General features: G+C 54.3%; 1 protein-coding gene across 4 annotated transcripts; it reads left to right on the forward strand.

The window, feature by feature from the left end:
• The first annotated feature begins 6,263 nt into the window (after positions 1-6,263).
• On the forward strand, positions 6,264-21,470 carry XYLT2 (xylosyltransferase 2). Of its 4 annotated transcripts, none has more exons than XM_021666799.2 (11): positions 6,264-6,413; positions 14,263-14,755; positions 15,040-15,215; positions 15,485-15,687; positions 16,095-16,175; positions 16,378-16,594; positions 16,682-16,858; positions 17,115-17,377; positions 17,669-17,864; positions 18,534-18,867; positions 20,281-21,470. In XM_021666799.2, exons 1-11 carry the CDS (start codon positions 6,279-6,281, stop codon positions 20,601-20,603), a joined length of 2,598 nt encoding a protein of 865 aa, XP_021522474.2. In that variant the 5' UTR covers positions 6,264-6,278; the 3' UTR covers positions 20,604-21,470. The 4 variants fall into 4 exon arrangements, 3 of the variants coding, with proteins under 3 accessions (XP_021522474.2, XP_021522475.2, XP_021522476.2); XR_010339119.1 differs by lacking the exon at positions 18,534-18,867 and adding an exon at positions 18,410-18,533 and having other exon boundaries at positions 6,279-6,413; positions 20,281-20,348; XM_021666800.2 differs by having other exon boundaries at positions 6,279-6,413; positions 18,534-18,807; positions 20,281-21,438.
• Positions 21,471-21,768: the final 298 nt, after the last annotated feature.

The following is a 21,768-nucleotide window of genomic DNA, read 5'->3' on the forward strand; positions in this document are numbered from 1 at the left end:
GACCCTGTCTCTACTAAAGAATTTTAAAAATCAGCTAGGTATGGTAGTGCACTTGTGGTCTCAGCTTCTTAGGAAGCTGAGGCGGGAGGACCACTTGAGCCCAGGAATTCAAGGTTATAGCGAACTATAATCATGCCACTGTACTCCAGCCCAAGTGAGAGAGTGAGACCCTGTCTCAAAATAAATAAATAAGGCTGGGTGCAGTGGTACACGCCTGTAATCCCAGCACTTTGGGAAGCCGAGGCAGGTGGATCACAAGGTCGGGAGATCGAGACCACCCTGGCCAACATGGTGAAACCCTGTCTCTACTAAAAATACAAAAAAAAGCTGGGCATGGTGGCAGGCGCCTGTAGTCCCAGCTACTCGGGAGGCTGAGGCTAAAAATACAAAAAAAAGCTGGGCATGGTGGCAGGCGCTTGTAGTCCCAGCTACTCGGGAGGCTGAGGCAGGAGAATTGCTTGAACCTGGGAGGCAGAGGTTGCAGTGGGCCAAGATCATGCCACTGCCACTCCAGCCTGGTGACAGAGCAAGACTCCATCTAAATAAATAAATAAATAAAATATTAATAAATCCAACTGAGCTTATATTGCAACGGCCGGGCATGGTGACTAACACCTGTAATCTCAACACTTTGGGAGACTGAGACAGGCAGATCACAAGGTCAGGAGTCCAAGACCAGCCTGACCAACATGATGAAACCCTGTCTCTATTAAAAAATACAAAAATTAGCCGAGTATGGTGGTGCGCACCTGTAATCCCAGCTACTCAGGAGGCTGAGGCAGAAGAATCACTTGAATCCCGGAGGCAGAGGTTGCAATGAGCCAAGATCGCGGGACTGCACTCCAGCCCGGGTGACAGAGCAAGATTCCATCTCAAAAAAAAAGAAATAAAGAAAGAAAAAGAAACAGCTACTAAGACCAAGTAACATTTACTCTAGGGATGCAAAAATGTTTAAATATGTGGAAATTATTTTTTAAATAATTCATAATCTCAATAGGTCATGCTAGAAAAACCCATATGATCCAGGTGTTAGAACTTCCTGACAAGCAGGAACCCATGGATCCAGAGCTGGTGTGGGTGTGGGCTGGCAGAGGGTACCCGCAAATATAGCATCCAGAGGGAAAGCCAGGATCAGGGCCACAGCAGACAGCCTAGTAAAGTGTCAATCGGAAGGAACTGGACAGATAAGCAGAAAGCAGATAAAGGCCACAGGACAGAGCCCGGGGAGATGCTTGTAGGCACAGCCTGGAAGTTTTCCTGCAGGGATCTTCATGCCCGCTGGTGTTGGGCCAAATTCAGACTCTAGCTGCTGCAAATGCATTTGGAAACATAAAATAGCTCTAAAAACGAAGACTATAAGGATCATTCCTTCACATGAGAAAGAATATATCATCCAGGCAACCCAATTATAACTAAAGAATGCTTTCCTAGTCTGCTTTTCTGAAGAACCATTTTGTATTTTCAAAACTTTTTACAGTAAAAGAAAAAAGCATAGTGGAATTTATCAGAGAACCTAAAGAGGAGACAGAGGGGAACAGTGATTCTTGCTTGCATTTTATACAGTCAAATCTAAACCATTCTATGCATGCTATACCTCAGTAACAAATTTGGGGTTTTATTTTCATTTATTTTTTAGTGACATCTTGCCATGTTGCCCAGGCTGGTCTCAAATTCCTGGGGCTCAAGCGATCCTCCTATCTCAGCCTCCTGAGTAGCTGAGAATTACAGGTACCACCATAACCAGATAACAAATTTGTTTAAAAAAAAACAGCGAAGGTGGGCCAGGCCCAGTAGCTCATGCCTGTAATCTCAGCACTTTGGGAGGCCAGGAGTTCAAGACCAGACTGGGCAACACAGGAAAACCCCATCTCTACAAAAAATAAATGAAAAAAATTTAGCCAGGTGGTCCCAGCTACTCGGGAGGCTAAGGTGGGCAGATCGCTGGAGCCCAGGAGGTCAAGGCTGCAGTGAGCTGTAATTGTGTCACTGCACTCCAGCCTGGGCAACAGAGTGAGACCCACACAAAACAAAACAAAAAAAACGATAAAGGCCAGGTGCAGTGGCTCACACTTGTAAACGCAGCACTTTGGGAGGCCAAGGTGGGAAGACTGCTTGAGGCAAGGAGTTTGAGACCAGCCTAGAAAACACAGTGAGACAGTCCCTACAAAAATAACAAAATTGGTGTGGTGGCATATGCTTGTAGTACCAGCTACTCAGGAGGCTGAGGCAGGAGGAGCACCTGAGCCCTGAGGCTACAGTAAGCCCCCTTGTGCCACTGTACTCCAGCCTTGGTGACAGAGAAGCCTGTCTTAAAAATAATAATAATAAATTGAAAGTCTAAGTAGGTACTGATAGAATGACTGAGAATAAATGCTAAATAAAGACTCCCCACCCGCTATTTCATATCATTTAGAAAAGCAAATTACAGCTAGATTAAAAACTTAAATGTGGACCAAGCACGGTGGCTCATGCCTGTAACCCCAGCACTTGGTGAGGCCGAGGCAGGTGGATCATGAGGTCAAGAGATCGAGACCATCCTGGCCAACATTTAGTAGAAACCCCGTCTCTACTAAAATACAAAAATTAGCTGGGCTTTGTGGTGCACACCTGTAATCACAGCTACTAGGAAGGCTGAGGCAGGAGAATCGCTTGAACTCGGGAGGCAGAGGTTGCAGTGAGCCGAGATTGTGCCACTGTACTCCAGCCTGAGTGACAGGGTGAGACTGTCCCAAAAAAAAAAAAACAAAAAAAAACTTAAATGTGAAAAATGGAAAACAAAATTCGTAGGAGAGAATACATCAGACTATATACATCATGGAGAACTGAAGACATCTACCAAACCCAAGTGAGAAGCCATAAAAGAGAAGAGGAACATATGTGATTACAAAAAAGTTCAAAATTTTAGAATGGTCTTAAAAAGTCAAAGTGCAGTAAGTTGAGGGAAATTTTGAATAGATAAAAACTCTAAAAATTGGTAAGACAAATAATACAACAGCAATAGATTAATTTGTGGAGAATGTGTAGAGGCATTTCCAGGAGAGCAAATCCAGTCAATAAACCAATTAACAGACACTGACCAGTAGAGAACTGCAAATTAAAAAAGAAGAAGGCTTCTTTTTTAATCCTCACCTATGAGATTACCAAAAATCAAAAATGGAATAACATCTGCTGCTGGAAGAGATGCAGGAAAACAAAACCCTCAAATACTTTTGTTGGAAACTTGAATTGTCTTTGGGAAGCAATCTGACAATATCAAAATTAAAGAGTCCCTTTTCCTTATTCCTGCGAAACTCTGCCATAGAAATGAAAGTATCAGTGCATAGGAATAAGCATGGAAGCATGTTTATTACAGCTGTGAGGCAGGGGCAAAACCCCAGAAACCAAGCGAATGTCCATTCAAGAAAGGAATGGAATGTTATGCAGCAATTAAAAAGGATGAGTGAGACCTGTCCCATCCAACTTAGAGGAATTTCTATTATGTATTTACAGTTAAGGGAGAAAAGCAAGCAGCAGAGAAATGTGTGAAATATGATTCAGCTTTTTAAATATCACACCCCCAAAATTTAAATAAAACGACTCCCTCCAAAAATTTAGAAAGAAAACCTATGTGTGTGAATTCTTATGGAGAAAGGTGGAAGGAAGTTAGGAAGAAACCAAGTGAGCCATGCCAGGCTGTTAACATCGAGGAGGAGAGAGAAATTCTTTAAAAAGTTTATATATTTAAAAACCATGTGTGTGACATGACCTCATCCATGCAAAATTATGTACACATAAAGAAATGGGGGAAAGGGCCAGGTTCGGTGGTTCACACCTGTAACCCCAGCACTTTGGGAAGCTGAGGCAGGCAAATCATGAGGTCAGGAGTTTGAGACCAGCTTGGCCAATATGGTGAACCCGCATCTCTACCAAAAATACAAAAATTAGCCGGTTGTGGTGGTCGGTGCCTGTAGTCCCAGCTACTCAGGAGGCTGAGGCAGGAGAATCACTTGAACCGGGGAGGTGGAGGTTGCAGTGAGCTGAGATGGCGCTACTGCATTCCGGACAGAGCAACAGATTGAGACTCTATCTAAAAAAAAAAAAAAAAAAAAAAAAAAAAAAAAAAATAGAGAGAGGGAGAAATGGGGAAAAGGATAGCCACCAAAATGTTAATGATAATTATCTTAAGCAGTGAGATTGTAGGTAACTTTTACTTTTTTCTTATTTGTTTATTGTTTAAATATTATATAATCAATATTTATTACTTATATAATCAGTGAAAAATAAAGCTATTTTCATTGTTGTGGGGGCAATTATTGGCAGGTAGAAGTCCCTAGAGGACCTGATTTAATGAGCTCGAAAGATCAATATTTAATTAACATATCAATTGCTGGCATGTCAACTGATGTTTTCCAAAATCATTGAAGTTTGGTTCTCTTACGTAGCCAAGCTGTCCTCAGAAACATTGTTTACGATTCTCCGATTTAACAAAGCGGCGGAACAGAATGATCACAAATGCTAAAGCGCAGGAGACGATTAAAGGAGGTTTATTTATGTGCCATCAAATGCCTGCGCGTATCCTGTAGACATCAGTTTAGAACTCTCTCACCAACCCAACCTTCTGGCAGCTTCCAAAACCCCAAACCCCTCCATCATGTCCTTCTAGCTTTTCAAACTTTTTTTTTTCTGAGACGGAGTTTCGCTCTTGTTGCCCAGGCTGGAGTGCAATGGCGCGATCTCGGATTCACTGCAACCTCCGCCTCCCGGGTTCAAGTAATTCTCCTGCCTCAGCCTTCCGAGTAGCTGGGATTACAGGCGTACGCCACCACGCCTGGTTAATTTTTGTATTTTTAATAGAGACAGGGTTTCTCCATGTTGATCAGGCTGGTCTCAAACTCCCAATCTCAGGTGATCCGCCCACTTCCGCCTCCCAAAGTGCTGGGATTACAGGCGTAACCCACAGCGCCCCGCCTCAAACTTTTTTTTTTTTTTGTAAGCCACTTCTCTTTCCAGACCTCCGTGTAATGGTTCCTAAAGTCTTCTCTTTAAACCTTCTAACTTGTATTTGCTATTTTTATGACATCCTCCTTCCAGTGTCTGGCTTCTCCAGCTGGGGATTCACCTAGCTTTGATGGGCACTGTTTTGCTCTTCTCGCCTCCCCTGTCTCCATGGGCCTTCCAGGCTCAGGGGAGGCCGCAGGTGCTTAGACCTTGTCCAATGCGGTGCTTGCACCCGCCAGGCTCTCAAAAAAATGTTAGGGACAGCCAATTAGACAGGAAGCTGGGCCTCGCCTGCTTGCTTTCCGAAACATTTCTTGAGCATTGCTGGGTGTCCAAGGCAGGGCGTGATCCCAGTGCAGTCACGACCGGACGTGTGATTGGTGCTCACTGCACAGTGCTGGGGACGCAAGCGAGGATGTCACCGATGGCGTATGGGGTGGGGGTGGGAGTGGGGGACAGTTGCTAGGACTTGGCAGAGGGACCAGCACGTGTCGAGGTCTACTGGTTCTCCAAGTTTGGTCCCAGAGCAACGGCATCGGCATCACCTGGGAACTTGCTGAAAATACTAATGCTCAGGCCCCACTCCGGACCTACCAAGGAAGACACTCTGTGGGAGGGAGGAGAGGCCCTAAAATCTGTTTTATCAAGACCTCCAAGAGACTCCGACGCACGCTAGAGTAGTTTGAGAACCACGACTCTGGGAGCGGCCTGAGGATGCTTAGGATGAGCGCCGAGCGGAAAGGAAGATTCTTGAAAGCTCTCTGATGCCTATCAAGGGGTAAGACTTTGCCCCGCAGGTGCGGCCTCCAGGTTTTTAAGCAGAGGCCTGTGGCTCTCACATGCGCTCTCCCAAGGCGGCGTCTCTGGGAGCCCTGGCGTTCCCGGGGCCCCCGGGCCGAGAGCTTACCCGCGTGGGACTGAACTCGCTCACGACCCCCGACACCGGGAAAGAGAGGTTGTGCCGCAGACCTTCCACTCCCCAGCACCAGGCGCTCGCCGTCCAGGTGGAGGGGAGCACACGTGGGAACCATGGGCACCGGCGGAGACGCGAGCGCGGAAGGCAGGTGCTCAGGCCCACGCCCGCGGCTGCCCCGGCGGGAGGCCCTGAGAGTCGGGCTCCACCCCTAGTCTGAGGGGCGCGGCGCTTTGGGCTCGCGGGCCCCGCCCCCGGCCCCGCCCCGGCGCGCGCCCGACCCGCCTTCCCGGGCGTCTGAGGGGGGGGCGCCTCAGCCCCGCGCCCGTGCGCGCGCTCGCGGCCGGGTTGCAGGGCTGGGCGCGCGCCCCGCGTCCCGGGCAGGAAGATGGTGGCGAGCGCGCGAGTGCAGAAGCTGGTGCGGCGCTACAAGCTGGCGATTGCCACGGCGCTGGCCATCCTGCTGCTTCAGGGCCTGGTGGTGTGGAGCTTCAGCGGCCTGGAGGAGGACGAGGCGGGCGAGGTGCTCCAACGGCCGGGCGGGCGGGCAGGCCGGGCACGGGGGCGCGCGGGGTCCTGGCGGGGCTGCGGGCGGCCCCAGCCGGGGAAGTGGGGCACGGGCCGCGTGTGTGCGTGCGGGGCGCCGGCGGTCGCCTGGAGCGGAGCATCCAGCCCCCGGTACTCCCTTCCCCCGCGGGCTTAGGGAGCTGCGCGCGGGGACAGTGCATGGCCTGGCGACCCGGGCCCTGGTGGACTAGGGGCCGGGGCGGGAGGAGCAGGTCATGCTGGGGTGGTCTCTGGCCCGGAGAGTGATGAAGGTCAGGCGCGGCGAGCGGGGCTGGGAGACGGGGCTGGGCCTGAATCTGCTCTGCTCGGAGGTGGGGAGCCCCAGGCCAAACTTTCCGAAGTTGGGAGGGGGCGGGGATGTGCGCGCCGTGGGCGGAGGAGTGGGGCCAAGGGACCTGGGGCGTCCTTGCCCAGCTGAGCCTGAGGGGCAGCGGCCGCTGCGGAAGTGGAGCTCAGAGGTGGAATTCGGGCCTGGGACAAAGTGTGTATCCGGGAACTGAAGGAACAGGAGTGACCCCGACGGAGAGAACTGGAGTGTTCATGAGGTGTGGCTTCTTCAGCCGGGGGTTTGAAGAACCTGGATGGGTCTCTGGAGGGCAGGGGGAGGAGGAAGTGAACTGGTGAGTTGGCCTCAGGACCTTAGGGAATTAGGGAGGGGCCCTCTGGCTCTAAGGGAATGGGACAGCAGCAGAGTCCCAGGCCCTAGAGTAGGGGCAACAGCCCCAGGTCCCTGCCTCGGGGGTCTTTCTCCCTCTTGGCTGATGTGGTTACAGCTGGAGGCTCAGACACCCCAGCGGTGTGGTGGGGAAGGGCCCCGTGGGTCTGGGTTCACGCCGCAGAGGTGGAGAGGACAGCCCTAAGCTGTGGCCCACAGTCAGGGCCTCCCTACCCCCAGTTCCCTGTTCTGCTGCCTCCAGGGCTCCAGGTCAGAGGCTCTGCCTGCTGCTGTCCTTGGGGACAGGGTGAAGGCCAAGAAAGTCCTGATACCCACGACCCCTTACCACATCTCGCCAGTCTGGAAGGCCTGGTGTGGAGACAGAAGAACTGCCCTTGCCCTTTTTTTTGGAGAACCCAGAGGGTGGGATGGTGAGGGGGACTGGAACAGAGTCACATGAGACCATAACTCCAAAAGGAGGTGGAGGCAGGGGGCGGCTGGCTCTGTGACATCCTCTGGGATTTAGCTCCTGTGTGGACCTACACGTAGGGTGAAGAGGAGAGTATTCCAGGCCCAGTGTAGGAAGACTCTGGGCAGATGGGACATTCCAAGGTGGAATGGGCTGCGAAGGCAGTTAGGGAGCCCTCTGACCCTGGAATATGTGACCACTCTGGGATACTGCCCCCATCCCTCCCACCTCCTCCTCCAGCTTCCTGGCTGAATGAATAGGGGAAACCTGGACCAGAATGTTTGAAAAAGCTTGTGTGGTCCAGGTACCCATTGCTGCTTGGACCCCTCAGCAGCTCCCTCACCTGACTCTGGGGTTGCCAGGCAGCATAACGGGGTGCTTGGGACATTGAGTGCTGCAGCTGGACCACCCACTTCACCACTCTCTTCCAGCTCTGCCCCTGAGGAACCCACCAGCAAATCACTTCACCTCCTCCCTTAGTATCCCTCCCCAAGATGGGGATATTAATGGCACCTCTCGTGTTGGGTGATTATAAAGATTAAGTGAAAATGATGCCTGTGAAGTACTTGCAGGAGTTCCTGGCACATACTAAGCTGTCGGTAAATAACTCTTACTATCTCAGCACTGTGCGTTGGGAATACAGTTCATTCATTCAATCATTCATTCAACAAATAGGTATAAAGTCATACTTAGTACTAGACAGTGTGCTAATACTGGGGATAAAAAAATAAAATAAATGAGGTCTCTGCCCTCATGGGTAGGTAATCTACAGGGAGAGACAGATAGTGAAAAGGAACTCAATGGAATGACAAAGGGGTTGGGTTAGATCAGGGGGTCAGGAAAGTCTTCTCACAGGAAGAGGTAGGTGAGAGTTTGGGCAGAAGGCCCTGAGGAGGATGGGCTTAGCTGGGCACCCTTGAGGAATGGACAGGAGGGTGTGGTGCTTTCCCTGGAAGAAGGTTCCATCCTGCATGGCTGAAAGGACCACAGCAAGGGGCAAGGGTTTTATTCTAAGTGCAGCGGGAGAGCACTGAAGGAGTCTAAGCAGCACAGGATTCAGTGTGCATTTAAGATGTGCGCTCTGCTCATCTATGGAGAGGCTGAGAGTGGATACCAGGGATGGTCGCTAACCTCCAAGGAGCCGCTCAGTAGTTTCCAAAGCTTTCACAAACACCATCTCACCACTTGTTTTAAATGCAGCCTGAGAAGTCAAAGGAGGTGGGGAATAGGGGGAGCATTTCAAAGAAGGATTCCAAGGTGGAGCTACAGAGCCAGGAAGTGGCAGAGGATTTTAATTGCTTCCTTGGAGGACAGGAAGGAGTCTCTGAGGCTAGAATGTATCTAGGCGGGAGGTCAGAGGACCATTCCCCACCCTTAGTCATCAGAAGGGCTACCGACCTCAGGGGCTGCTGGGGGCGGCCTGTGAGGGGCTCAAGGCTGGGGCTGTGATAATACTCCTTGGACATGCCTGGAACGGACAGAGGTGGGGGCTGGCTGCCCACCAGGGCCTCTCTGGTTCCTCACTGCTGCCTCCTCATCCCCCAGCCTCCTCTAGGATTGTCCTTCTGAGGGTGAGCCAGCTCCCACTGCAGTGCAGGGACCAACATGCTCGTCTCCTCCCACATCCTGGCCCCCACCACAACCAACCTGACCCTGTGCCTCATGCCCTACCCTCCTGACCAGCTTCCTGACTCACTGATACTGGCTTCCACCCGGAGAGCCCACAGCTCTCTGCCATCTCTACCCACCTAAGCTTGGGAATGTCTTTGTCTGCTTGCTGTGTGGCCAGGTCAGATGTTACCAGGCTGATGCACACAGTTCAATCGGGCTGCATTCACTTTTCTTAGGGGTTCCCCAACCTGGGGTGACCTCCCCAGTGTGGGTACAGAATAGGGTCTGCTGCCTCCTCTTGCAGGTATCTCTTCTCAGATGGGGATGGCTGCCCCCAGCTCCCACTGGCCACCTTTAAGAGATCAGAGGGCAACCGGGAGCTGTGGCTCACATCTGTAATCCCAGCGCTTTGGGAGGCCAAGGTGGGAGAAGCACTTGAGCCCAGGAGTTCGAGACCAGCTTGGACAACATAGCGAGACCACATCTTTATTAAAATAAATAAAATAGCTGGGCGCGGTGGCTCATGCCTGTAATCCCAGCACTTTGGGAGGCTGAGGTGGGCGGATCACCTGAGGTCAGGAGTTCGAGACCAGCCTGACCAATATGGTGAAACCCCATCTTTAAAAAAATAAAAATAAAATATCAGAAGGCTGGCTGGGTGCTGGGCACAGAGGGCATGGGTATAGGGATGGGGCTCTGGCCTGAAGGTGGCTGTCAGCCTGACAGCATGAGGTTCCTGATATGCTCAAACAGCGTGTGCAGGAATCAGGGGAAGTCCTGGGTAGGTGAGGAGCACAGAGAACCCAACCTAGCCAAGTACAAGATGTCGAGGATCTTGGGCCTCTCTTGACTTCATGTTTGCCTATTTCCTTCTCTCATCTGAGTAAACATAATAATAAAGATGGCAGCATTGGGCCAGGTGTGGTGGCTCACGCCTATAATCCCAGCACTTTGGGAGGCCAAGGTGGGTAGATCACTTGAGGTCAGGAGTTCAAGACCAGCCTACCCAACATGGTGAAACCTGGTCTTTAATAAAAATATAAAAAGTAGCCAGGCATGGTGGCACATGCCTGTAATCCCAGCTACTTGGGAGGCTGAGGCACAAGAATCACTTAAACCTAGGAGGCGAATGTTGCAGTGAGCTGAGATCATGCCACTGCACTCCAGCCTGGGCGACAGCGAGACTCCATCTCAAAAAAAAAAAAAAAAAAAAGATGGCAGCATTTATTGAATGCTGTGCCTATGGCAAAAGCTTTGCATTCATTCATTCATTCCACAAATACTAAGGCTGGGCACAGTGGCTTAGGCCTGTAATCCCAGCACTTTGGGAAGCCAAGTTTGGTGAATCACTTGAGGTCAGGAGTTTAAGACCAGCATGGCCAACATGCTGAAATGCTGTCTAGTAAAAATACAAAAAATTAGCTGGGCATGATGGTACGCGCCTGTAATTCCAGCTCCTGGGAGGCTGAGGCACGAAAATTGCTTGAACCCAGGAGACAGAGGCTGCAGTGAGCTGAGATCACACCACTGCACTCCAGCCTGGGCAACAGAACCAGGCTCTCAAAAAACATTTACTGAGTGTGTACCATAGCCAGACAGTCTCCTAGGTGCTAGGACTATGTCAGTGAACAAAACAGCGAAAAGCCCTGCCCTTGGGGAACTTACAATCTTCTGAGGAGAAAGACACATAAAAACACAATGTAAATAAATGGTAGGATGAGAGGAAATATTGTGCTGTGGGAAAAAGACAGCAGAGGAGGAGGGTGGGCTGGCTTTGTAAATCCAGTGGTCGGGTTGGCCCTGCTGAGAAGATACCACCTGAACAAAGAATTGAGGAGGCAGGGAATGAGCTGTGGGGCCATCTGGGGGAGGGTATGCCAGGCACAGGGGATAGTGGATGCAAGGGCTGGAGCCAGGAGTGCCAGGGGGATGAGGGGGCGCGGAGAAGGCCACTGTGGCTGCAGGAGAATGAGCATGACAAATTCCCAGATGAGGTCAGAGAGGCCTGGGTGGAGAAGGGGCAGCTAGACAGCTCAGGAGCCTCTGTAGACTCCTGTAAGGGCTTTGGTTTTTGTCCTAAGCGAGGAAGCCACTGGAGGTTTGGAGCAGGGGAGTGGTGAAATGGGGCTTTAAGAGTTGTAACAGAAACACCAGCTGCTGTGATGAGAAAAGAATCTAGGGGAACAAGAGTAGGAGCTGGAAGACCAGGGAATCTAGGCGGGGATGGTGAGGGAGGTGTTGAGAAGGGATCGGATTCCAGATGTATTCTGAAGGTGGCCTCGATGGGATTTACTGATGGAGTGGATGTGGGGTGTGAGGGAAAGAGTCAGAGATGACTCCTGGCCGGCGCGGTGGCTCACACCTGTAATCCCAGCACTTTGGGAGGCTGAGGCAGGTGGATCACGAGGTCAGGAGTTTGAGACCAATCTGGCCAACATGGTGAAACTCTGTCTGTACTAAAAATACAAAAAAAAAAAAAAAAAAACTTCCAAAAGTTTTTGGCCTGAGCATCTTGAAGGATAAAGTTGTCATTAACTGAGATGGGGAAGGTGAAGTAGGAGCAGGTTGGGGATGAAGAGCAGAAGGTAACTTTTGGGCTTGTGGCTTTGAGAGGTCGATCGGGCTCCCACGTGAGATGTCAAGGAGGCTGATAGTTAAATGCCTAAAGGTTCAAAGGAGCTATCCAGTCCAGAGAGGTCAATCTGTGGGAGGGGATGGAGTTTAGAAACCCAAGCACTAAAGATCACTTAGGAAGCGAAGGTGCTAGGACAGGAAGGGCCCCCGGGTGTGCCCTGGGAAACAAGGAAGCACCAAGAAGACCATAAGGAGTGGCAGTGAGAGAGAAGAAAAACCAGGTGGGTATCCTGGAAACCAGATGCACAGGGCACTTCAAGCAAGACAGAGTGATCCATTAACTCAACCACTGAAAGGTGAAGAAAGAGGAGGACCTGGCCGGGCATGGTGGCTCACGCCTGTAATCCCAGCACTTTGGAAGGCCAAGGCGGGCAGATCTCTTGAGGTCAGGAGTTCAAGACCAGCATGGACTACATGGTGAAATCCCATCTCTACTAAAAATACAAAAACTAGCTGGGCGTGGTGGTGGGAGCCTGTAATCCCTGCTACTCAGGAGGCTGAGGCAGGAGAATCGCTTGAACCTGGGAGGCAGAGGTTGCAGTGAGCCGAGATGGTGCCATTGCACTCCAGCCTGGGCAACAGGAGTGAAACTCCATCTCAAAAAATAAAAAAGAAAGAAAGAAAAGGACAGTCCTGGAGAGCTTGTGAGCATGGAGGGGAAGGCCCGTGGGAGAGGGTTTATGAGACTGGTGGAGACGGCTCTCCCTAGCTGCAGTGTCTCATGCTTGATCTCATTTGTTACTCCTCCTTACAGCTGAGGGAACACGCTCAGAGAAGTTAGGCAATTGCTGGTGAGTTGGCAGAGCTGGGCCCAGAGCCCTGGAGACTCCAGAGCATTCACATGGTGGCCCCTATTCCTCTGTCCTTTCTACATCTCATCCGCCAGACACCAGCTAGGTGTCCCCTGTGTGCCAGCTGCTCTGCTGGGCCCTGGGGAGATGGAGCTGACATGGAGCTCCTCATTAAGGAGTTTACTGCTAGAGGGACATCCAGGGCCTCGGAGCTCAGCCCATCCCACTGCAGGGCCAGTGGACTGGGTGCACGCCAGGGGCCTTGGAGCTGGATCTGAAAAGATGGATGGGATTTGGTCAGGAGGGTAGGTAGCATGGGGGAACAGGGGAGGAGGAGAGTAGACATGCTGTTCCATCACCACCACGCCATCTAGGGAAGGGCCTGGATTTGAGGAGAAGCAGCAGGTGCCAGAGCACTTAGAGCCAGGAAGCAGGGCTGCAGCAGTGGTAGAGGTGCCCCGGTGCAGGGATCCCTTCAAGGAAGAACCTACTGCATGTGCGGTGAGGTGACAGCCTCCAGCCGCAGGTGCCTCCAGGCCCTGCCCCAGCTTTCCAGCCAGGGACTGAGTGTGGAGGTGGCTCAGGGCTCACCAGCCCCAGGCGGTACGTGTGCAGGAGTGTTCCCAGGAGCCAGCCAGGACTTCCTCAAGGCTGTGCTGGAGGCAGAAGCATGGCCGTCTCCTTTGTGGTCCAAAGGCTTTCCCTGCCGGCTCCTGCCCCATCGCTCACGGGGTACCTGCAGTGACCCTCCTGTACTCTCACTTTGTCTCGATCTGCTTCCTAGAGGACCCAGGCAGTACTGGGGTCTCAGGCTTCACCTCCATTCATCCCCACGGGCACTCCTGCTTCACTGTGTGGTGGGCTCAGTCTTCCCACATGGAAATGCTTTGGATTCATCTGGAAGTCAGAGTCTTCTGAAGACCACTGTCTCCTCCCAGCCCTCGGTGGGAGTGCTGGGTCTTAGATGGACACTTGTGCCTTCGGTGGGGTCTTTGTACCCTTTCCTTGGGACAAGTGGATATTTATTTTAACATCTGCTGAAAAAGAAAGTGGTATCTGAGTCCAGAGCAGAAAATCAAGCATAGCGCCATGTGATCTGAGAACCAGTGGGGACAGGGGTGTTGATTTGATGGCGGGAGGACCAGTGATCCCTCGGCGGCTGGCCAGGGAGGCGCCCCCGTGGTGGTGCTGATTGAGTCCTTAGGTGAAAAACGCTTCTCTGGGTAAAAGGTGGGCAGGAGGGCCAGGCGCGGTGGCTCAAGCCTGTAATCCCAGCACTTTGGGAGGCCGAGGCGGGTGGATCACGAGGTCAAGAGATCGAGACCATCCTGGTCAACATGGTGAAACCCCGTCTCTACCAATACAAAAAAATTAGCTGGGCATGGTGGCGCATGCCTGTAATCCCAGCTACTCAGGAGGCTGAGGCAGGAGAATTGCCTGAACCCAGGAGGTGGAGGTTGCGGTGAGCCGAGATCGCGCCATTGCACTCCAGCCTGGGTATCAAGAGCAAAACTCCGTCTCAAAAAAAAAAAAAAAAGGTGGGCAGGAGCATCTAAGTCTGAGGTTGCCCCCAGCCAAGATGGAGGTCAAGGAACAGGAGGCATTGAGGGGCTGCCCCAGTGACGTGTCTGCATATCTCTTACAGAAAGGAAGGCAGAGGAAGCCACGGCCACTGGACCCTGGTGAGGGTTCCAAGGACACAGACAGTTCAGCAGGGCGACGGGGCAGCGCAGGCAGAAGGCATGGGCGCTGGCGGGGCCGTGCTGAGAGCCCAGGAGTGCCTGTGGCCAAGGTGGTACGGGCAGTAACCAGCCGGCAGAGAGCCAGCCGCCGGGTCCCACCTGCCCCACCCCCGGAGGCCCCAGGCCGCCAGAACCTGAGTGGGGCAGCAGCTGGGGAGGCGCTGGTAGGGGCAGCCGGCTTCCCACCGCATGGAGATACAGGGAGCGTGGAGGGTGCTCCCCAGCCCACGGACAACGGCTTCACCCCAAAGTGCGAGATCGTGGGCAAGGATGCACTGTCTGCACTGGCCCGGGCCAGCACCAAGCAGTGCCAGCAGGAGATCGCCAATGTGGTGTGCCTGCACCAGGCTGGGAGCCTCATGCCCAAGGCTGTGCCCCGGCACTGTCAGCTGACTGGTGAGGGACAGGGGTGCTCCAGCCCTTCCCAGGCCGGGGCAGGGAGGTGGCGTGGCCCAGATCCTCACCCCCATCTCTCAGAGGAAGAAAGAGCCGAGGGGGGCCTCCCTCCAGGCCTAAGTCTTTGCCCGGTGTATTTACTAAGTGGCAGAGGCAGAGTGGGGACCCAGGAGCATGGGGCTCCAAGTCTAGGCTTCGTTGGAAGACAGGCAGCCCCTCTTCCCATCTCACCCCTGCCCTGTGACCTAGGGTGGGCCTCGCCAATGCCTGTTCTCTGCTCTCAGGGAAGATGAGCCCCGGCATCCAGTGGGATGAGAGCCGGGCCCAGCAGCCCGTGGCTGGCCCCCCGGTGCGAATCGCCTACATGCTGGTGGTTCATGGCCGTGCCATCCGCCAGCTGAAGCGTCTCCTTAAGGCCGTCTATCACGAGCAGCACTTCTTTTACATCCATGTGGACAAGGTACTGTGGTGGGGAGAGGCCAAGGGGGTCTGAGGTGAGCAGAGCAGAGACAGAAGGTTGCAGGCAGATAAGGTCTCTGACCTGGCACAGGTATCCTAGAGCGGGAAACAGGCCTGGAACGGGGACAGCCACACGAGCCGGCTCAGCCGCTTAGGGGCTGGAGCCCTGCCCTGTGCTTTCCCCATCTTGTGTCCTTTGCACTCTGTCCTGGGGTGGTATTGGGGATGGCGATAACACTGGGGGCCGGCTGAGTGTCTCCTCCCCACCAGCGTTCCAACTACCTGCACCGGGAGGTGGCGGAGCTGGCCCAGCGCTATGATAATGTGCGGGTGACGCCCTGGCGCATGGTCACCATCTGGGGCGGGGCCAGCCTCCTGAGGATGTATCTGCGGAGCATGCGGGACCTGCTAGAGGTGCCTGGCTGGGCTTGGGACTTCTTCATCAACCTCAGTGCCACCGACTACCCAACCAGGTGTGGGGATTGGGCTCAGAGTCCTCTGGATGGGAGGGGACCCCTGTCTGGGTACTGGGGTTGGAGGGCTCTGGTGGACCTTCGCCCCCAAGCCTCACTCTGTCATCTGCCCTACTCAGAGGTGGGCCCCAGGGCCCCAGCCATGTTTTAGGGGAGGAGTTGGTGTAAGATGATCTGAGAATTGAGCATGATAGGCAACGGAGGGGAGGAGAAGGCAGAGGTCTGTACCTGGTGTGCTGGGGCAGAGGAAGGATGGGGTCATCTTCCTCAGGGGCCTGTGGTACTCACCACCCCAGAGTGTCGGCCAGGGGTAGGGCACATGGCCAGACAGCTCTCAGGGTGAGAAGAAAAGCCAGGGTACTGAGCAACTATCTCACATGGCTGGCTGCCACCCATTCCTTCACCAGGACCAATGAGGAGCTGGTGGCATTCCTCTCCAAGAACCGGGACAAGAATTTCCTCAAGTCACATGGCCGGGACAACTCCAGGTGAGAGGGTGGAGAAGGAGGCCCTGGCCCCAGTGTCTTGTCCCAACCCCTCCCACACAGTGGGGCTCGGTGGCCCCAGCCCTGGGTTTCAAAGCCTCCACACCAATCACAAGTTGAGGAGTATTGGCTGCTGGGCAGTGAAAGAGCTTGGACCCCACCCTGTGCAGAGCATCCCCAGCCGTGGCCTCTCTGACCCCCGCAGGTTCATCAAGAAACAGGGCCTGGACCGGCTTTTCCATGAGTGCGACTCGCACATGTGGCGCCTGGGCGAGCGGCAGATCCCGGCGGGCATCGTGGTAGACGGCGGTTCTGACTGGTTCGTGCTGACGCGCAGCTTTGTGGAGTATGTGGTGTACACAGATGACCCGCTTGTGGCCCAGCTACGCCAGTTCTACACATACACACTGCTCCCAGCTGAGGTGGGTGGCCTGGCAGGTGTGGAGGCCGGGGAGGGCGTGGGCTGGGCTGCCTGCAGCTCACCTTGCACCCTCCCTTGCTGCCTGCAGTCCTTCTTCCACACGGTGCTGGAGAACAGCCTGGCCTGTGAGACCCTCGTGGACAACAACCTGCGAGTCACCAACTGGAACCGCAAGCTGGGCTGCAAGTGCCAGTACAAGCACATCGTGGATTGGTGCGGCTGCTCCCCCAACGACTTCAAGCCGCAGGACTTCCTCCGGCTGCAGGTGCTTGCCCGTGGCCCCAAGGCTGCCCTTTGCTAGGTCTTCCCCCATCCCCCGGCTTTTCACAGGAGATCAGCAGTGGGGGCCAGTCAGAGAATCTGGGGGGCCTTGGCCTGGAACAGCCCTCAGAGGTCTGGGGCTGTAACAGAAGCAGGAAAAGCTGCAGGAGGCCGAGCCCTAAGCAGTGCTGAGGGGCCAGCCCCGCCATGCCCTCTGGGGCCCCCAGAGCCCTTCACCCACCTTGCCTCTCCCGCTCCAGCAAGTCTCCAGACCCACCTTCTTCGCCCGGAAGTTCGAGTCGACTGTGAACCAGGAGGTACTGGAAATCCTGGACTTCCACCTGTACGGCAGCTACCCCCCAGGCACACCGGCCCTCAAGGCCTACTGGGAGAATACCTACGACGCGGCCGACGGCCCCAGCGGGCTCAGTGATGTCATGCTCACCGCTTACACAGCTTTTGCCCGCCTCAGCCTGCGCCATGCCGCCACCGCTGCGCCCCCACTGGCCACCCCACTCTGCAGGTGAGTCCCCCTTCTGACATACAGCAGGCCCTCGGGGTGCGGTGCCCTAGGGGGAGGCCAACCAGCGAGTGACGTCCCCTGCCCACAACAAGGCCCCAGCCTGAGGCAGGAAAAAATGCAAATGGCAAAAAGAAGGCAAGAGCCAGGCATGTAGGTGCCACAGCACCCACGTGTGAGATCTGGGAAAGGAAGTGCCTGGGGATGGGACTCCCCAGAACCCCCTCTCCCTGGGACTCCAGGCCAAGTCAGGTATGCTGATGGCATCTCCCTTTCTCCCTGCTGGCACCTTAGGTTTGAGCCCCGGGGCTTGCCGTCCAGCGTGCACCTGTATTTCTATGACGACCATTTCCAGGGCTACCTGGTGACGCAGGTGGTGCAGCCCTCAGCCCAGGGGCCGGCAGAGACGCTTGAGATGTGGCTGATGCCCCAGGGGTCGCTGAAGCTGTTGGGGCGCAGTGACCAGGCCAGCCGGCTCCAGAGTCTGGAGGTGGGACAGGTCCCCCGCCTTGCTTTCTCCCAACCCCCAGCAAGACTCGGGGTAGTGGGAAGAGAGGGACAGACACCAAGGGAGGGGTAAGGTTCTTTTCCCAGTAGGCAGCCATGGTGGTGCCCCCATATAGATATCCTGTGTCACTCCCCCACCTGTGCACACTGAGGAGCACCTCCTGGTTGGGGCATGCAGAGGACACGAAGGGAGCAGGGAAGAAATTTTCAGTTCTACTACGACACAAGCCCAGTCTTCCAGACTACAGGGATTTCTCCTACAGGGACGTGGACATTCGAATTAGGCTATGAAACTAAGCTTCTGAGTGGCTCCTTACGGTCTCTTAGAGGCTTTGGCTTCATGTGGAAGTGGCCTCTGGGCAGGGCTTTGAACCTCATCCCTGCCATATTGTCACCAATAAGGAGGACATATTGTCCCCAATAAGGAAGACTGACCTCCACTGCCTAGCAGTCAGAATGGAAGATTAGAATGAATCTCAGAGCTGGGAGAGATATAAGATCTCCTAGTCTGACCCCTTCATTTTGCAGATGGGGAAACTGAGGCCCAGAAAGAGACAGTGACTGGCCTGAGATTACACAGTGAGAAGCAGCCTCAGAGGAGAGAGAAGGACCTTTCTCCCACACTCCTGCCCAGCTGCCTCTCTCTCTACAGGTTGGCACTGACTGGGACCCCAAAGAGCGTCTTTTCCGGAACTTTGGGGGGTTATTGGGGCCACTGGACGAGCCTGTGGCCATGCAGCGCTGGGCCCGGGGCCCCAACCTCACAGCCACAGTGGTCTGGATCGACCCAACCTATGTGGTGGCCACATCTTACGACATCACAGTAGATACGGAGACCGAGGTCACACAGTACAAACCCCCACTGAGCCGGCCCCTGCGGCCAGGGCCCTGGACTGTTCGACTCCTTCAGTTCTGGGAACCGCTGGGTGAGACCCGCTTCCTTGTGCTGCCCTTGACCTTCAACCGCAAACTACCTCTCAGGAAAGGTAAGGGGTGCAGTTCTCAAATAAGGCCCAGAAGCCAGACAGAATAGGACTTGCCAGAGAGGTGACCCTGAGAAGCCAGCTATCGGAGCTGACTCCCATCCCTGGAGTACGGGAAGCATGGAAGGGCTGGGGCCTTGGTCTTCTTTCCTGTAGTATGCAGGGTCCTGCACTGCAGTGTGGTGGAAAGGGGAGCTTGCTAGTCAGGCAGACTTGGTGTGGAACATAACTCTGATGGTTTCATTGGCCTTTTGTCCTTGGAAGTTATCTGGCCTTCCTGGACCTCAGTCTTAGCACGTGAACCAGGAACAGTATACCTATCAGGGACTTCCTGGTGCATGTGACACAAATCCACTCAACCTAGCTTGAGTTAAAAAGGGAAGAAGACTGGAAGAATGCAGCCCTCTCCTTCACAGAGCTAGGAAGTGTCTCAGGCCTCACTGTGAACCAGAGGCGCTTTCTCCATCTCTCTGGGGCCGTCTTGTTCCTCATCCTGTCCTGTCTCTATGCATTTTCTCAGGTTCTGGCTCCTCATCCATGGCCTCTCAGTGCAACAGACACTGACCAGGGACTTTTAGTCCCCAGGTTCTACATTCTTGGGACAGCAAATCTGATTGGCCATCCCAGTCCACTGTCAGGGTCATATGGCTCTCTGCCCACTTGGCTGAGGCTAAGGGAGCAGGCTCTGAACAGAGACACAGGCTGGGCAAATTTCCTGCAAGGGAGGGCCTGGTATAAGCAACTTCCCCTAGGGGGTGAGAGGGATGAGCCTCTGGAGGGAAAGTGGCCGGTAGGCAGGAGGTGATAATTGGTAGGTGTCTCCTTCCCCCACCACATCCTATCACAAGAAGTGGGTAAGAGGAGGGGTGCCCTAGAGGAGGAGGGGTGCTGATGGGGCTGCAGCAAATCCAGGGCAGGCAGGCTGTGTCCCCCGCACACCTGGACCTCCCAGTCAAGAGAAGAACGGTGACAATGCACAGCAGGTGGGGACGGGGCTGCGCCTCAAGGACAAAGTCAGAGAAGGTGCTCTAAGCCGAGGGGATGAAGCTGGCCAGTGTCTGTGCATGAAGGGCTGAAGGGCCTGAGTACAGGCTTCTGAGGGCTCCAGGAGCCACCGATGATGGTCAAGAAAGGGTGTGGGACACAAACCAGACTGTTCCCTTCTTTTCTAAAGTGCCTTGAACCCACTGCTTTACTGTATCCTACAGTTGGGAATCTAGGGCTTACTGCCTTGATTTTATAAAACTCAGTTTTACAGCACAGAAAGTCCCTTGGATTAGCCCAAGGTCACTCAGCAAGCTGTGACTCAGCAGTAAGGCTGTGACAGGAACTGGGGTACCCAGACCCAACTCCCAGGTCTGGCCTCCACAGAGTCTGTCGGGTGGGATATACTTACTGCCTACTTTGCACCCCCAGATGATGCCAGCTGGCTGCACGCGGGGCCACCCCACAACGAGTACATGGAGCAGAGTTTCCAGGGCCTGAATAGCATCCTGAACCTGCCACCACCAGAGTTTGCGGAGGAGGCCGCCCGGCAGCACACACAGCTCACAGGCCCTGCACTTGAGGCCTGGACAGATGGGGAACTGAGCAGCTTCTGGTCCGTGGCCGGACTGTGTGCCATAGGCCCCTCTGCCTGCCCCTCCCTGGAGCCCTGCAGACTGACCAGCTGGAGCTCTCTGTCCCCCGACCCCAAATCAGAGCTGGGGCCTGTCAAAGCTGACGGGCGACTCAGGTAGCAGGGCCCCAGCCAGCACCTGTGGAGGACCCCAGGAGTTGCACCTTACAGACAATGGAGGGCTGTCCCCTCCAACAGGCAAGAACCAGAGGCCCAGGCCACACACCCATTTCAGCCATGGAGAACCCACACAGACGGCAGGGAAGGTGGACACAGTATGAACTACTGCTGATGTCTTTGCTGGGGATCAGAGGGCTGGCGGGAACGTGAGAAGGGCGCCTGCAGCATTCCACACCCAACTCTTCCTTGCCTTCCTCTCTAGTTTGTATTTTTTTTAATTTAAAAAGGAACATGGGTGGTGGGGGGAGAAACTGGAACAGAAGATGTGCAATAGGGCTCGGAGCAGCCCCAGGAAGAGGGCTGGGTCTGTGGGGACCAGGGGCCTGCTGAGCCCACCTCCTGTTCTGGATGAGGCTGGGCCTCCCTCTCTCTCCAGGGCCTCGTCCCCCAGCCTGGGCCTGTGGTGCTGGTGGCTGAGTCTCCGCAGGGGTGCAGGTGCCCTGCCAGGCTCTGAGCCCGAAGAACAGGTGATTTGGGGGGCACTGCAGAGCTGGCTGTAGCAGGACAGTCCTCTTGTAGCCAGGGCACCCTGGAGGGGGTGGGGCTGGCTCCAGGGCTTTCCAGCATACCCTGCCCCTGGATGGGAAAGGCAGGGGCATCAGGGCCCACTGAGACCAATGCAGAATTTCCCAGGCGCACGCTGGAAGGGTGAGGTTGCACAAGCAGCGTGGAAGAAGACTGTTGAGGCTCTCAGAAGAACCTGGAGTAGCATTGTGCCTGAAGCTCAGCGTGAATTCTGAAATATGCAACAGAAGAAATATATCTCTATCTCTCTACTCTGGGCTCTGTGTTTTTCCTCCTGGGTGTCGGGAAGCTATCACTATTCATTGGGCCTTCTCTAGAAGTCTTAGCTGGTACTTTGGTAGCCTTGAGAAGGTGAAGATCTCATTCCCCCAGATTGGGAAGAATTAGAATCCTCTACCCAAAAGGGACTCAAGAACCCATCTAGCCTGGATGCAGGGTCTCACGCCTGTAATCCCAAACTGGGAGGCTAAGGCAGGAAGATTGCTTCAGGCCAGGAGTTTGGGACCAGCCTGGGCAACATGGTGAGACCTCATCTCTACATCTCTACAAAAAAAAATGTTTTTTAATTAGCCAGGTGTGGT

This window comes from Aotus nancymaae, unplaced genomic scaffold (assembly GCF_030222135.1).
Source record: "Aotus nancymaae isolate 86718 unplaced genomic scaffold, 86718_ANA_hifiasm-v0.15.2.pri h1tg000072l, whole genome shotgun sequence".
NCBI classification, from domain to species: domain Eukaryota; kingdom Metazoa; phylum Chordata; class Mammalia; order Primates; family Aotidae; genus Aotus; species Aotus nancymaae.